This window comes from Anguilla anguilla, chromosome 12 (assembly GCF_013347855.1).
Source record: "Anguilla anguilla isolate fAngAng1 chromosome 12, fAngAng1.pri, whole genome shotgun sequence".
Classification (NCBI taxonomy): Eukaryota; Metazoa; Chordata; class Actinopteri; order Anguilliformes; family Anguillidae; genus Anguilla; species Anguilla anguilla.
Window position 1 is genome coordinate 30,697,069 of NC_049212.1, and position 13,866 is coordinate 30,710,934.

General features: G+C 44.6%; 1 protein-coding gene across 2 annotated transcripts; it reads right to left on the minus strand.

The window, feature by feature from the left end:
- Nucleotides 1-29: 29 nt before the first annotated feature.
- On the minus strand, nt 30-13,695 carry si:ch1073-280e3.1 (complement C2). 2 transcript variants are annotated; one of them, XM_035384108.1, is made up of 18 exons: nt 13,574-13,695; nt 11,910-12,161; nt 11,090-11,275; nt 10,548-10,721; nt 10,256-10,354; nt 9,781-9,917; nt 9,458-9,596; nt 8,960-9,091; nt 8,490-8,615; nt 7,474-7,611; nt 6,398-6,498; nt 5,339-5,459; nt 4,392-4,542; nt 3,664-3,740; nt 3,010-3,104; nt 2,316-2,448; nt 2,077-2,126; nt 30-1,029 (listed from the first exon to the last, which is right to left on the minus strand). In XM_035384108.1, exons 1-18 carry the CDS (start codon nt 13,635-13,637, stop codon nt 874-876), a joined length of 2,331 nt encoding a protein of 776 aa, XP_035239999.1. In that variant the 5' UTR covers nt 13,638-13,695; the 3' UTR covers nt 30-873. The 2 variants fall into 2 exon arrangements, with proteins under 2 accessions (XP_035239999.1, XP_035240000.1); XM_035384109.1 differs by lacking the exon at nt 13,574-13,695 and adding an exon at nt 12,454-12,514.
- Nucleotides 13,696-13,866: the final 171 nt, after the last annotated feature.

Below are 13,866 nucleotides of genomic sequence, written 5' to 3' on the forward strand. Positions count from 1 at the left end.
CTGGTATTCCAAAAAAACAAAAAACAGGACAAGATTGGAATGGATGCTATTTATTCAGTATTAGTCTATTTACAAGCAGACATACAGTGTTTGAAGTAGCACCACAGTCAGATGGAATAATCTCAGACTCAGCGTGTCACCCATACGTGTAGGTTGGGGGAGGGGAGGAGGCTACAGAGACATGCCCCCCCCCCCCCAGTATTTTCATATGAATGAATTGCTGGACTAGCTGGTATGCCTGTGATACTTGACGTTTGACTGCGTGAAACTGGGCGGTCCTGCAGTGTGTCTCCCCCTATAGCTGGAATGAAACCCTCGCCTGTGACATCACCCTACTTTCTGCTCAGGGGAATGATGCGGTGGATTAATGCGGTGGCCTTACCGCCTGCACACCGCCGCAGGCCAGCGGTGCTGTGAGACGCTAGCAGGACCCGCAGTAGGCCATCGAAACCCCATCTAAAAACCACCATCCTCCATGGCCCACAAAACAATGTCTGCGATCTTCAATAAGGAGGACGTCATACATTGAAAGCCACCTGGTAGCCATGGGTGCAATATAAGATATGCTAAGCTGTGATTTTTCTTTTTCAGGTATGACTAAATAACCTTAAAATCTAGCATTGATTGGCAGAGGAAAGCTGGCTCCAGGTGCGTGTAGAATTCCAGGTTTTGAGTGAGTCAACCACGTCTTGTCAAAAGGGAAACTAATGGGAACGAAGAAGGAAAAAGTAACATGTCCAAGGCTCACGTTATTGAGCACTTGTCAATCATAATTACATTTATATGGTTGATCAGTTGATCATTTTAACGGTTACAATCAGATTTTAATCACGTTTTGTGAGTAAGTCTGTCTGAGATGCTACATGTGCAGTCTCAACTGGTGGCTGGCAGGAACTCAAGGTCTGGACTGAGGTGCTCTTTCAACCATGACAACACTGAGAAGATGCTGATGTGGAAGTCCCGTGCGTCACCAGGGGGGGAGTCTCCAGCAGAGCACATGTCCCTGTTGCCCCAGCTCACCACTGCCACCTGTGGGATCGGAGGAGTAACAGCACAAGGATAGTAAATTCCATTCCTAAGTAGGTTTTTTAAACCATGGCCATGTCCAAATTGGGGCGCTTGCTTACTGTTGAGTATATGAGTTTGTATACTCTGTAGTAGGCTAGTACGCTGAGTTGGACACCCATGCTGAGCCCATGCTTTTCCAGATGCATTCTGCTAATTGTCAGCCATGTAGTCCCATTTGGATTAACTGGCATTATTTAAACTCTCTAATTAGTGAGATGATTTACATTCTCATCCTTCAGCAGAAAATGGCTGCCATTAGAGTGGACACCTAATTAATTTAGATTGGCATATTCTCCTGCTCTGCTTGATTGATGGCTGAAACTCACAAGTAGTGGAAATAATATGCTATCTGCATGTCATCAATTCATCATTCATCAATCATTAACTTAATGGATGCATAATATGCCTTCTAAATTTTCAAATTACTCGGTGGATGACAAGATAAGATCTACAAATATGTCTGCCAAATTCAACTGCCACTAACAAAACAAATCTTAGTGTATTTTATTATTATTATTATTATTATATTACTAAACTTTGACTAACCATTCTTTTTTCTTCAAGAACAGTTTGGCATGTTCAACAATCACTAAAACATGACTTAGATTGTGAAGAAAGTGTATTACATTAATTTGTCAGCAAAGTTAAGGACCAATGTTGATTGAATTCAGATCAATATCTTGCAACCTAAGGAACCACAATTGTTGTAAATTAGCAATATGACACAGGCACTTTTCAATGTTGAAAAAAATTAATTTAAACCAATCAAATAATGGACGGTGAAATGAAAAGGTGCCTGGATTGGATGAAAAGTGCAGGTGGGAAAAACAGGCCCTATTAATGTGCCCATTGGTTAATCACATGTTCCATCAGAACTCAGTCATGCCAGATTACACTTCTTTCAGCTACTGCTATGTGTTTAATGAGGTTTGACACATGATTAGAGAACACGAAGAGAGCATTATTCATTAAAATAAATTTTTGCTTCTTTTGAATCCACAGTCTTACTTGGAAATAGCGATGCTTCTTCCGAAGGAACAGAGCCCCCCCTGAATCACCTACAAAAAATAAATCCACACGTATTGTAGAAATGCGACACAAAACTGATATTGAATTGAAACCATAATCGCTAGTAGTTATGCTTTATGCGTTTATTTATTTTACAGTAAACTTACTTCCTAGTGAGTCAGACAGGCAGCCTCGTGCTGCTGCGACTGTGGCTTGGTGGCGTGCGTCGTCATGCTCACCTTTGCAGGCGATTGCGTCTTTGTAGTCCCGTGAGCCGCCGGTACAGAGGAACCTGTCCGTGACGACCTCCGCCAGGGATGCGGTGGTCTCGGGCTTGAAGGTGACGGCCGCGTGCTTGATGCAGTCCGCTCTCTGTCATTGTCAGATACACAAGGACTTGTGTGCTATTCTCTAGTTAACTTTTATATATCACACTCTCCTTTATGCCCTGCTGTAAATACAAAGCAATTAGAACTGAAAACCTCCAGCCAATCAGCAATGGAGAAGCCAGGGTAGGGGTGGGTATGAGATGTGGACTAATAGTCATAGCAAGGTATGCTAAAAAATTTTATTCTCTTGAGGTTGTACGGTAACAGCATGAATATTACAAAACTTGATGTGTTGATTGCTTTATATTGTGTTAATGTGCAATAGCGTATTTGGGGAATGATCTTAAGATTATATTTAAGTTTAAGAACCTTTTTTATAAATGGGGGCCCCTGAGCAATTATTACCTGAGATGAGATGTCAGTTAACATAGACATGAAAGTGCATGTTTGTGAAAGGCTAATGCTAGCAATCTTTTAGGTGTGTGGGCACACCACAAATGCACAATATCCTGAAAGCCATATCCTGGTTAAAACCAGATGTGCATATTAGTTATGATCGGAGGAGTTTAAATGTTTAACTCTCTTTGTGGAAAAGAGGCCTCACCTTGGATCCTCTCTGAACGTGCGTCTCTTTTCGGGTCAGGAGCTTCTCGGTCAGGAAGAAGGCTGGTGTCTCTTCTAGATGGAACACGGCTTTCTCTACACACACGGAACAGATGCAGTTCACTGAACGCATGCAACAACCATGCTGAGCGACATGGAAAACTGAACAGTTCGAACACACTGATTACTAACTCCTAAACAAGCACCGGTCTCTGAAGCAACAGTAAAATAATAATTCCATGCCCTTAAAAATTAATTTGGGAACTCAAACAGGACCTGTATTAGTCATCATACCACGAAGGGAGTTCTTCTGTCAAGGTGTACGCAAGCAAATACAACTCCAGCTTTTCCCACATTGAGGTACAACCTGATATCCTCTACAGAAACAGAATATACTGAAATATATTGTAACGTAGAAATTCATATATTTTTTAAAATATAATGATTAACACACTTCACAGCAATTTATTGAAAAAAAAACGCTATGTAGGCTACAATAATTAGTATATTTGTCCATATATATGTGTTGCAATATATATTCTGACCTTGATAATATATGTAATTTCAATACTATTATATTATTTTACATTGTAATAATTTTGAGGGATTATGTAGTAAAATACTGAAGGGAGGGTTAACAGTTGACTGCGCTTACCGTGTTGATCACATGATGAGGTGGGGTCCATTTTGAGAGCGCGGTTGGCTGGCTTTGTGCAAGGCAAACAAATGGGCCTACAGAACAATACGTTATACCTCAGTGCAGAACCGTTGCATAGGGTGGATCATGGTGCACAAAGAGGACCGATCCATTTCAGGATTTTGTGCCAGCTTCTGCTCTTTTATTCCAATTAGTTCAATCATACCTTGATCTGACACTTGTATAAACACCAGCTACAGTGTATCCTAAGGATTTTACTGTGGTCAGGTACAGGAGTGAACCAGTGTAGTTTATTGAGCTGTCAGAAAACTAAATCTAAGGTAATTAGTTGGGACAAAAACCAACACACAGACTGACCCTTCAGGGCCGGAGTTGGGCACCCTTGGTGTAGATACTGTGCAGAAAAGGAGCACAGCCCCTATTGGCTGAGCAGGCGGTGCCAGGCCCACCTTTGTTATCACGCCTCACGCACTTGCACTTAGCCCCGTGACAGCTGTGTGGGCGTAGAGCACGGCCGTCGAACACACACCCTGAGCAGCACGCGGACCCCTTGTTACACCCTGAACTTTATTCACATTCCTCTAGGACAGTGGTTCCCAACCCCGTTCCTGGAGATCTACTACCCTGTAGGTTTTCATTTCATCCCTAAATTTCTTCTTTAAAAAAAAACAAATAGAAATCTGTTCATTCAAAGAAGATATTTTTGGCCCTTATGCTTCACCCACCTGGCTTCTCCCGACAGCTTGATGCTTTGGTTTAACTTGATCAACGCGACGTCGTAGTCGTAAAACTCGTTCACCTTCTTGTGCTTCAAACCCGCAACGTTGTACTGCGGGTGCAAGATGACGGAGCTGGCAAACTTCTCCTCCCTCATCCCTGTGAAATTGTCGGACAGAGGAGAGAGATGTTGCATTGCGTTCCATAACCACAGGTTTATCCAGCTGTTTTTCTATGGATGCCTTGTAGCTCCACAGCTGCCCCCTGGTGGTACAGGTAAATGATAGCGCACCATTTGATTTGCCCTCATTGCGTGCCGAAGAGCTCTTTCTCTAAGACAGTAGTGACCAACCCTGTTTCTGGAGATCTACCGTCCTGTAGGTTTTCACTCTAAGCCTAACAAAGCACACTTCGTTCAACAGCGAGAGATCTTGTTGAGCTGCTAATTAGTAGAGTTGGGTGTGCCAAATTAGGGATGAAATGAAAACTTGCAGGATGGCAGATCTCCAGGAACAGGGTTGGTTACCACTGCTCTGTGGTTATCGCTCCTCACGGTAGGCATGCTGATCTGGGATCAGTTCATTACGAATTATGATAAGATATAGACAGGAAGAAATCTGATCCTAGATCAGAAATCCTACTCTGCGACTCTTTATAATTATGGTTCTTGGTATTCGACGTGTTCCTGCACCTAAGTGCTTCATTTATGCCATTGATTGGCTAAAGAGTCCGCACACCTTGTTTCCAGGGCCTAAACTGGCTGCAAATCACATTGGATGAAAATCACAAAAATGAACAGACTGTGGCCCTCCAGGATGGAGCCAAAACTAGTATCATTTCTGGAAATCGGGACCAGAGCAGCCTACTCCTGAATTAAAACATGAAATAAATTTTTTTTTAAAACAAACAAAAAATACTGATTTATTTATGGCAGAAAGGATGAGTGTACTCTCACCATGCACAACCTTCACGCTGCCTGGGTCGGCCACGGCCTCACGCTTGAAACAGTGAGCTGCAGTCAGCACCCAGTTCCCAGTCACGATGGAGCCCTTGCATTTCTGCGCCGTGCCGGAAGACTTCGCCATCGCCCGGGAGTTTTGGACAGGGTTGGAGAGAGTAAAGAGTGTGTTAATTCTTCATTTAAAAAAAAATATTAGATGAATTTCACCCTTGTTTTGAAACGTGTCAGCGGTCTTTTCGTGACACGGAACACAAATGTAGACTCTGCCTCACAGCAAAAATGGCTGCAAATTTTACAAAAGAAGGAACACATTTTTGCACACAAAAAAAAGATTTAATTTGATTAAACTTCCTTAGTCATTTCTTGAATGACAAGCTCCAGGTACTCCAATTGCATCTGACACACTGTTATTTATTAAGTTCTTTTACAATTCCTCTGCTGTTTCGCTCCCCTTCTAAATTTGGAATCCCTAATTGAGCCCCTCGATTCACAGCTTCTCCACCCACACACATGCTAGGAGTACAGCAGCAGCCGTGGCTGTCAAATTAGAAAATGTGACAGAAATTTGGAAATAAAGTTGCCACGGGTTACTGGGGCAGGGTGGGGGTGGGGGGGTGTGGGGGAGTGGGGGAGTGGGTGTTGAGGGAGGGGGCTGGAGGATACACAGATTTTCATCGAACACAGAAATATAACAATTTAGCCTGCATTCACTTTGAAACTGAGACACTGCAAACCCGACATGGTTGCTTTCATTAAAAAGTACACTCCTGCTTGTCACCCATGATGCAATGCAGGGATCCCTCCAGTGCACTATTGCTTGTCAGCCAGTCGCCATTTTACACAGTCTGGCCTGTTATGCTTCTTCTGGTTTTTATCTACCAGGTTACACCTGCCTGCTAACCTTACAGAAGCTAAGACGTCATTTTCTGAATCATATGATAAGGCTTGCAGTTGTCCCTTTGAAATGTCCAAATAAAGTACACACAAGGTTACCATTTAATTCCCCGTAAGTCTGTCCCCGTTAGTGTGGTCACTAGGGGAACGCTCTCTCACCGTGCTCTCGATATGCACGTGCCACGGCCTGGTGTAGTCTTTACTGGGGTTTCTATTGGCCGCTTCCTGCGCGATGCCACACATGGTCACAGCCGAGTCACCTGATCACCGAGGGGGAAAGAAGCTCTTGACAAGAGTGTCCGATCCTATCTGAAAAGGGCCGGTGTGGGTGCAGGCTTTGGTTTTAGCCCAACACTACGACACCCGATACAACTAATTAACAAATCGTTGTCTTAAAATCAAGACCTTGGTAAGTAGAAACGGGCATCTCACTGCTGGGTAAAAGAAAAACCTGCACCCCCACATTGAAGGGCTTCTCATATGATATGATACCCCTGCTTCAGACCCACACACTCATATACAAATAAATGCATGGGAGGATGCAGCGGTAGGGTACTTGGCCAAATTAAAAGAGCCAGTTATATCGGAATTTGATTTGAAGATAACACCCTTATTCTTAATAAATAAAATATATGATTTTGCCTCAGCAATAATATTTGTCATACAGTAAATATGCTAAAACAATATCTGACTCACGGCAAGAGGGCCAAACCATATTGCAATTTGATGCGACAGATTACTGCCTTGTTAACTGTTGCCAACCTTTTAGGGTTCCCTTACTTCATAATAACAGACAAATCTGGCACAGAAAGTTCTAGACGTGAGAACGAAAGGTCATTGGGCAATGTTTGTTGCTTAACAATTTCAAGGTGAATTAAATTTATAAAGAGAGTGAATTTTTTTGGGCCAAGTAAAGCTAATTTATCCATTTGCAGCTGACAGTTTCTAGGTTTTTTTATGCATTGATCTTGATGCTGTTGTGAATTTCATTGGTTTCACGTTGCGTCAGGATCCACGTGCCACCATGTGAGAATCAATGGTGCTTTCATGCTTCAAGAACGTTTTGAGAACACTATAAGAATGCAGACCTTTTTGTTAACATGTTTACATTGCCATTTATATGGACATCACTCTTTCTCTCTGCATGTTTTTAACATGAGGTCTTTCCCCTCATATGGGTTCATGTGTGGGTGAAAGTGTGCAGTGCTATCGGGTTTTTGAAACAGGTGACCCACTGATCATTTTGTCGAACACCTCCCCGAGGTCCTTGTATTTTTTCAGAATGAAGATGTGCTTCTCGCCCTGCTTCTTGGATGTGAGGGTGTTGAGCTCCTTCTTGTTCACGTTTTGCCCCACTCCGAACACGTAGATGTCTGTGAGCACACACACACAGACCGTGACGGACGCACTGGGACATGCTCAAAAACAAAAACTCAGAGAGGCGCAAAGAGGAACCTGCACGTGCGAGGACACAACACGTATACATCTCACCACGGGACTGTCTGTCTGCACTGCCACGTGCAGCCAATCACTGGCTCATATGCCCAAGCCAGGCCCTCCATTGGCAACAGACATAAAGTAATTACATTACATTGCATTACATGACAACCATTTGGCAGTGATTACAGTAAGTGTAATTTACCCAACAAGCAACAATTTGTAGAGTAACAAGAAGGTGCATTTAGAAAGATAACCACAGCTATAATCTTACACAGCGACACCTGCATCATTATCTAAAAGGAAATCCAAGAAAAGAAAGAAGAAAAAAGAAAGGATATCTAAAGGGGGTCAGAGGTGCCGTGGTGCAGAGGAGTAGGGGGGTTAGACACAGTCACTGCATGGAATTCAACTGAGGACATGGAGAGGTGGCTGGCAGGAGAGAACGGAAAATGTTCAGGAAGAGAAAATGAGTAGGCCAGTGAGTGTGGGAGAAAGAGAAGGCTAACAAGATGGCCGCTGGAGTTTCAGAAATGAAATGCAAGATGCAACACAGTCATCAAGATGACATATTTAAATCAGTTTTAAAATTGCTGGCACAAGTGGTGCTAGTGGAAATTTGCCTGGTAATAACATTGTATTGAGTACATGAGTTACATGTACATCACTGTGACGCCTTTTTGTGGCCTGTTGGCAAGGCCCTATGGGTGCATACAGTGTTTGTGACTCATTAATACCACGCAGTCACTCTCTTTTTTTGAAGGGGGGGGGGTGGTAATGGAGCCTCAGAGCCCCCCTCTGTGATGTTTCTCACCAAGGAGGTTCTCGGCTGTGTGGTCCTGCAGGTCCTTGCTCTTGCCCGGCGTGCTGATGTTGTACCCCATGAGGCTGCGTATCTTTGCCAGGACGGCCTTGGGGCTCCTCCCTGTGTTGGAGTGGCCTGAACAGGAACAGAAAGTCAAAAAAGTTGTTTACATCACAAAGGGTCATCGCAACCTGATCTCTAACTGCTGTGTTTTCAAAACATGTACTGTACTGCTAAACATCCTGCCTACTGTTTAGTGCATATCTTCTAGTATGTGATTGGCAATATGCAGAAAATATCCTCAATATTACTTTGCAACGGTACTGCAGAAGTGTCGTAAGACATCTTGTCCTTGTAGTAAAAAAGCCCCTCCTCTTCCTCTCTGATTACTGGGACCTCCGAAAAAGTAGGATTTGCTTCCTGAAAAGTGTGCTCCGGAACACACCCATCCCCCCCCTTGCGTGTCTCCTTCGGCTTACCGTCCGTCGTGATGAGGATGACGTTCTGCGTCTCGTTGAATCTGCCGTCCTTCTGCTCCTTGAGGAAGGCCATTCTCTTGTACACCATGTCCAGGGCGGCGTGCAGGTTCGTGCCGGTCTTCTTCCCGTGGACTGCGAGCGACAGGTAGACAGGTAGGCGGCGTTACTGCCGCGCCACAGCCAGGCGCGTGAGGGGAGGTGGCGACACTGATGCCTGGGTATAGTGTCAGTTACTTTGCCAACTAGTTAGTTAGCTAGTGTTCTTCTTGCTTGAGAAATTGTTGACCGCTTTGAATAAAAATAAATTGAGGATTGCTGAGGAAATGTGTTCTTAGCCTTTATAGCCTTTGTATTGCTACACAATAACAGATCTCCATCGGGATAGGTTACCAGAATAGAGGGCGAGGCTGTGGGTTTACTCGCGTGCGACCGTTAGAACATGACTGGCTTACTGAACACAAACAGAGAAATTGCACTGGTGTGTATGCGCAGATTTACCAGTGTGGTTAAATTTTGAGAGTGCCTGTAGGACGTGCTCCACACTGTTGCTCCAGGGGCTGGCTATGTTCATTATCTCCTTGGGCTCAGCGGCATAGGAAATGACCTGGAACTTCATGTTAACGTCATAGCTGTCCAGCTGAAACACAGACCCATGTTCAGATCATTTGGTTAGGACACCGATTGAATGGGTAGCCGGTGCATTTAAAAAGGCACAGTTATCTATCAAGCTGTATAAACACGGGAAGTTAATTTTCTGCTCTTACCTTTACTTAATTATCTTTTGTTTACATGGACACACACACGTATATATAAAAGCAGACCTTGCTGATGAGAGCGGCGGTGGTGTCCTTGGCCTTCTGAAAGTCCTGCTTCCTGATGCTTCCCGACGTGTCCAGCAGGATGTAGATGTTCAGATGGCTCTGGTCCTCCCCGAAGCGAAAGTTCCTCATAAAGGATACTGTGGAGAACAGGAAACATTCCTATTCTCCGCTACTCAAAATATGTGGGCAAACACACAAAGGTTCACACATACCCAGACACACACACACACACACACGCGCACACACGCATGTGCACATACACGCACGTGAACACAGGGATATATGCATACACACACATACTCACACACATACACGCAGACATATAGCTACACACACACACACACACACAAACATAAACATGAGGTTCTAATGATTAACAGAAGCTGATTATAGCCTCCCCAGACAGTATAGAGTATACATTTGTAGAATGTAATGTAATGTAATGCATATCTGAGTCTCCGTGGCCCTGTCTCACCTCTCTTTTTGAATTCGGGGGAACTGACATCCATCACGCCAGACAGGGAGCCAGCTATAGCCCGGGCCGCCGAGTCAGGGGAGTCAAAGGTGAAAGGGGCTGGGGAGAGAGGGAGGTTGATTTTGGGTGATGCTTGTGCTTGGACATAAGAGAGAATCTTTTTTTTTTTTTTAGACCTGTGCATCCTGCCATGACGGTTAGGTTGTAGCGGAAGCTTTTATGCAGAACCAGGTTGTTCTCTTAGCCAGATTTCCAACCCCCCCCCACCCCCCGCCCCCCCCATCAGACTCACCCTGGCAGCGGGCTTCGGACCCGCTCCACTCCCGGGACTCCAGGCAGACCCGCTCAGACGAGCCCAGCAGGTCCAGCCCCGTCTGGCAGCGGTACTGGACCTTCTCCCCGACCCGGAAACGGTCTCCCGTCCGCAGGGCACCTGGTGGGGTCCCTGGGTTTGAGCAGTCATCCGCTTGGGGAGGAAGACAGACAGACAGACAGACAGATAGACAGGCAGACATGCAAACAGACCTGTGAATTCCAGCCTTTAAATAAAAACCCTTCTTTACAAATCATGCTTTACACATATAGCAATATCACAGTGTGGTATAGACTGTAGTGGTAATACAGCATGTATAGAATTGTCTGTGTTTGTACCACTTTGTGCCTGGCAGCCTGTCTGTTTCTTCGTCGTAAGTTGTTAATTCCCTTCCAATCTGCCCGTGCGCTTGTATGCGCAAATTCCGCAGATCTCTGTGCATTTATGCTTCTGAACCTCAGTGTGTAGACCAGGCCTGTGCCAGTTAGTGGAGCGTTTTTTGGGTCTGAGTCTCCCTTCACCTTGGTCGTCACACACTGGGGTGGAGCCGGTCCAAGCCCCCCACATGGTGCAATTTCGCACCGCTGACCCGCGTAGGGTGAACCCGTCCTGGCAGGAGAACTCCTGCACCTCCCCCGCCCTGAACCACTGCTGCCGTGGCCACAGCTCCCCATTATCCAGCTGGAGCTGGGCTGGGCACTGCACCTCTGAGGGAGGGAGGAAGGGAGAGAGAGAGAGAGAGGGAGGGAGAGAGGGAAAGGGGGGATTGAGAGAGAGGGAAAGAGAGAGAGAGAGAGGATTGAGGGAGAGAGAGGGAGGGAGGAAGAGAGAAAGAGAGAGAGGGGGGGATTGAGGGTGAGGGAGAGAGAGGGGGGAGAGAGAGCAAGGGTTGGACATGAAAAATGAGAAGAAAACAGAGAAACAGACAGAACATGAGGAAGAGGTACTGCAGTAGAAAACATGCTGACCCACCACAGTAGGTGAAGCTATCTCTGCTTTGCAATGTAAGAGACTGGCTGGCTGACTGCTGTATAGTGATTATACTGACAGCGCTAACAGTAACGTTCAGCACATTAATAACAGGAGCTAAGAACCAGTGGTCCTAACAGACTATGAGAGGGTTTACGCGGTAGTATTTGTGGACAGACTCAGAGTGCCACAGTGACATATCACAGCTGATTGTTCTCGCCACTCAGCCCATAATGGCAATCTAACCTGTTACTTTGCAGAATCCTCTATGACAATTTAGCAACTCCATATTCTACTCCACACCAATTCCGTCTCCATTTCCATCTCCATCGCAAAGTGAGTGGCCTCCTGAATTGTTGTGTCTGACTTTACCTTTGCATGTTGCCTGGGCAACCTGCCTCCCATTGGCCAGTCTCATGGCAGACCACTCCCCAGTGTCACTGCAGACCCTGGTGCTGATTGGGTAGGCATAGTGTCCGACTGCACAGTGATAGGTCAGCACGCTGCCCTCAGCACCCTCCTCTGAGTAGGACACCCAGCCTCCAGCGATGGACTCAGACACAGAGCAGTTTTTGGGCAAGTCTTCACCGTAATCGTAGTATTCTGTCGTGTCTTGTGTCTGCGCTGAGTGTAAAATAGAAATGAGAATTTTGGTGTATTCATGTCACCCCAAGTCTTCAATTCAACCCAAAATCACAGTCAGTAATATGGTGGAATGGTTAGAGCATGGGTTGGGATCCAAAATGGGTCATGGGAGTGTATGAGGTGGGACCCAGAATGGGTCTGTAGTCCCCTAGACAGTGCTCATATATGTATTTTAACAGCCCCTAAAACATCAATTTCTAATTTGGGTCTTGATATTAAAAAAGATTAAGAACCAGTGTATCAGAGGATTGAACCTCAAACAGGGACATACATTTATATTTGTAGGGAAGTCCACTCCCCGTGTCCCCATCCCCCATTCCAACAGTGTTCCTGCAACATTTCTACACACAGCCATTCTCACACAGTGCATTAATTGTAACATCACACCTTTCAACTTAATTTCCTTAGTGGGGTACCTATGGCTCTGTTCTTTTTTTTATAGATTTTCTCACTTTCACTACAACATCAGTTGCTATAATAATAATACAAATAAACGAATGCATTATTTTAAATTATGTATACATAAATAAATGTATTATTATTATTATTATTATTATTATTATTATTATTATTATTATTATATAACATCAGTCACGAACAGGACGACCTTACTCTTATCCTCCTGAGACCCACAGAACTAAAGTTAAAGTATTTTAGTCATACAAAATGAGAAAAATAAAGGTAATACAAAAAGAAAAAGAGAAACATCCAGGTGGGTACTTTGTGAGTGACACATCAAAGTGGCAGGGGCTCATGCCTCACCTGCCCATTTCCTCTACATGTGCTTGCCCCAGAGGGTTGTAAGTTTTATGCCTCTTTCTAGACAGTGAAGCAGGGTACCCGGCCTCAGTTCCGGAACTTTCCAGCAGTCAACTATGATTGAATATGAAATATAAGCCGCAAAGTTGTCCTCATTAAAGGAGTCCGTTAGGCATTTGGCATTTGATAACAAGCTGTCCTTTCCTAATATTACTGTGTCAGTGGCCTTGCAGCAATTGATTTTTTGTCTACAACATTTTCTCCCTCTGTTGATTTTTGTTTTCTCGTTTGAAAACAAATAAACCAAGAAACCAGGTGAAGTGAGTTAACCCTGAACTCAACACCTTGATTTGGTCAAATAGGTGATGAAAAAACAACATGAACCTGCAGACCCTGTGACTCGCCGGTACCCATTTTGGAGACCCCCGCTCTACTACGGAGTAAGGATCTGCATGTTTCTCAGCTCAACCCAAGTCCAACCCGCAGTTATCACCAGAATGCTGCTCGCAGGTCATCTATCACAACATCACCTACCAAAGAATTGCCTCTGCTCCCTCCATTGGCCATAACTCAAAGGTCATGCTCTAGCCTATCAGGTGCTAACAGGGTCCCCATAAACCGTAAATGCTTACCTTCCTTAGCAGATATCATCAGTAAAAAGGCTGCACAAAGCGCAGTTAGAGCCTGGGCCTGCATGCTGATTTCCTGTAAATGAGAACTGTGGTTACGTCTGTGGGATTCGTTCTCATCCAACTGAAACATCACTCATATTTGCTGAAGGCTTAATCATTAACCCCCAACTGCAAACAAATGCAGTTTTTTTTTTTTTTTTTTTTTTTGGAGAACATTTTTATTTCTGGTGCACCTTTGATTTTACTTTGATAATGTGGTGTGTGTGTGTGTGTGTGTGTGTGTGTGTGTGTGC

What these genes read in the sequence shown, in the direction of transcription:
- si:ch1073-280e3.1 (XM_035384108.1), bottom strand. Translation starts at nt 13,637, where the DNA reads ATGCAGGCCCAGGCTCTAACTGCGCTTTGTGCAGCCTTTTTACTGATG. An exon ending in GTCCGAAGCCCGCTGCCAGG is followed by an intron (nt 10,355 to 10,547) that starts GTGAGTCTGATG and finishes CTCTCTCCCCAG; the next exon opens with CCCCTTTCACCTTTGACTCC. An exon ending in CATCCTCATCACGACGGACG is followed by an intron (nt 8,616 to 8,959) that starts GTAAGCCGAAGG and finishes GTTCCTGTTCAG; the next exon opens with GCCACTCCAACACAGGGAGG.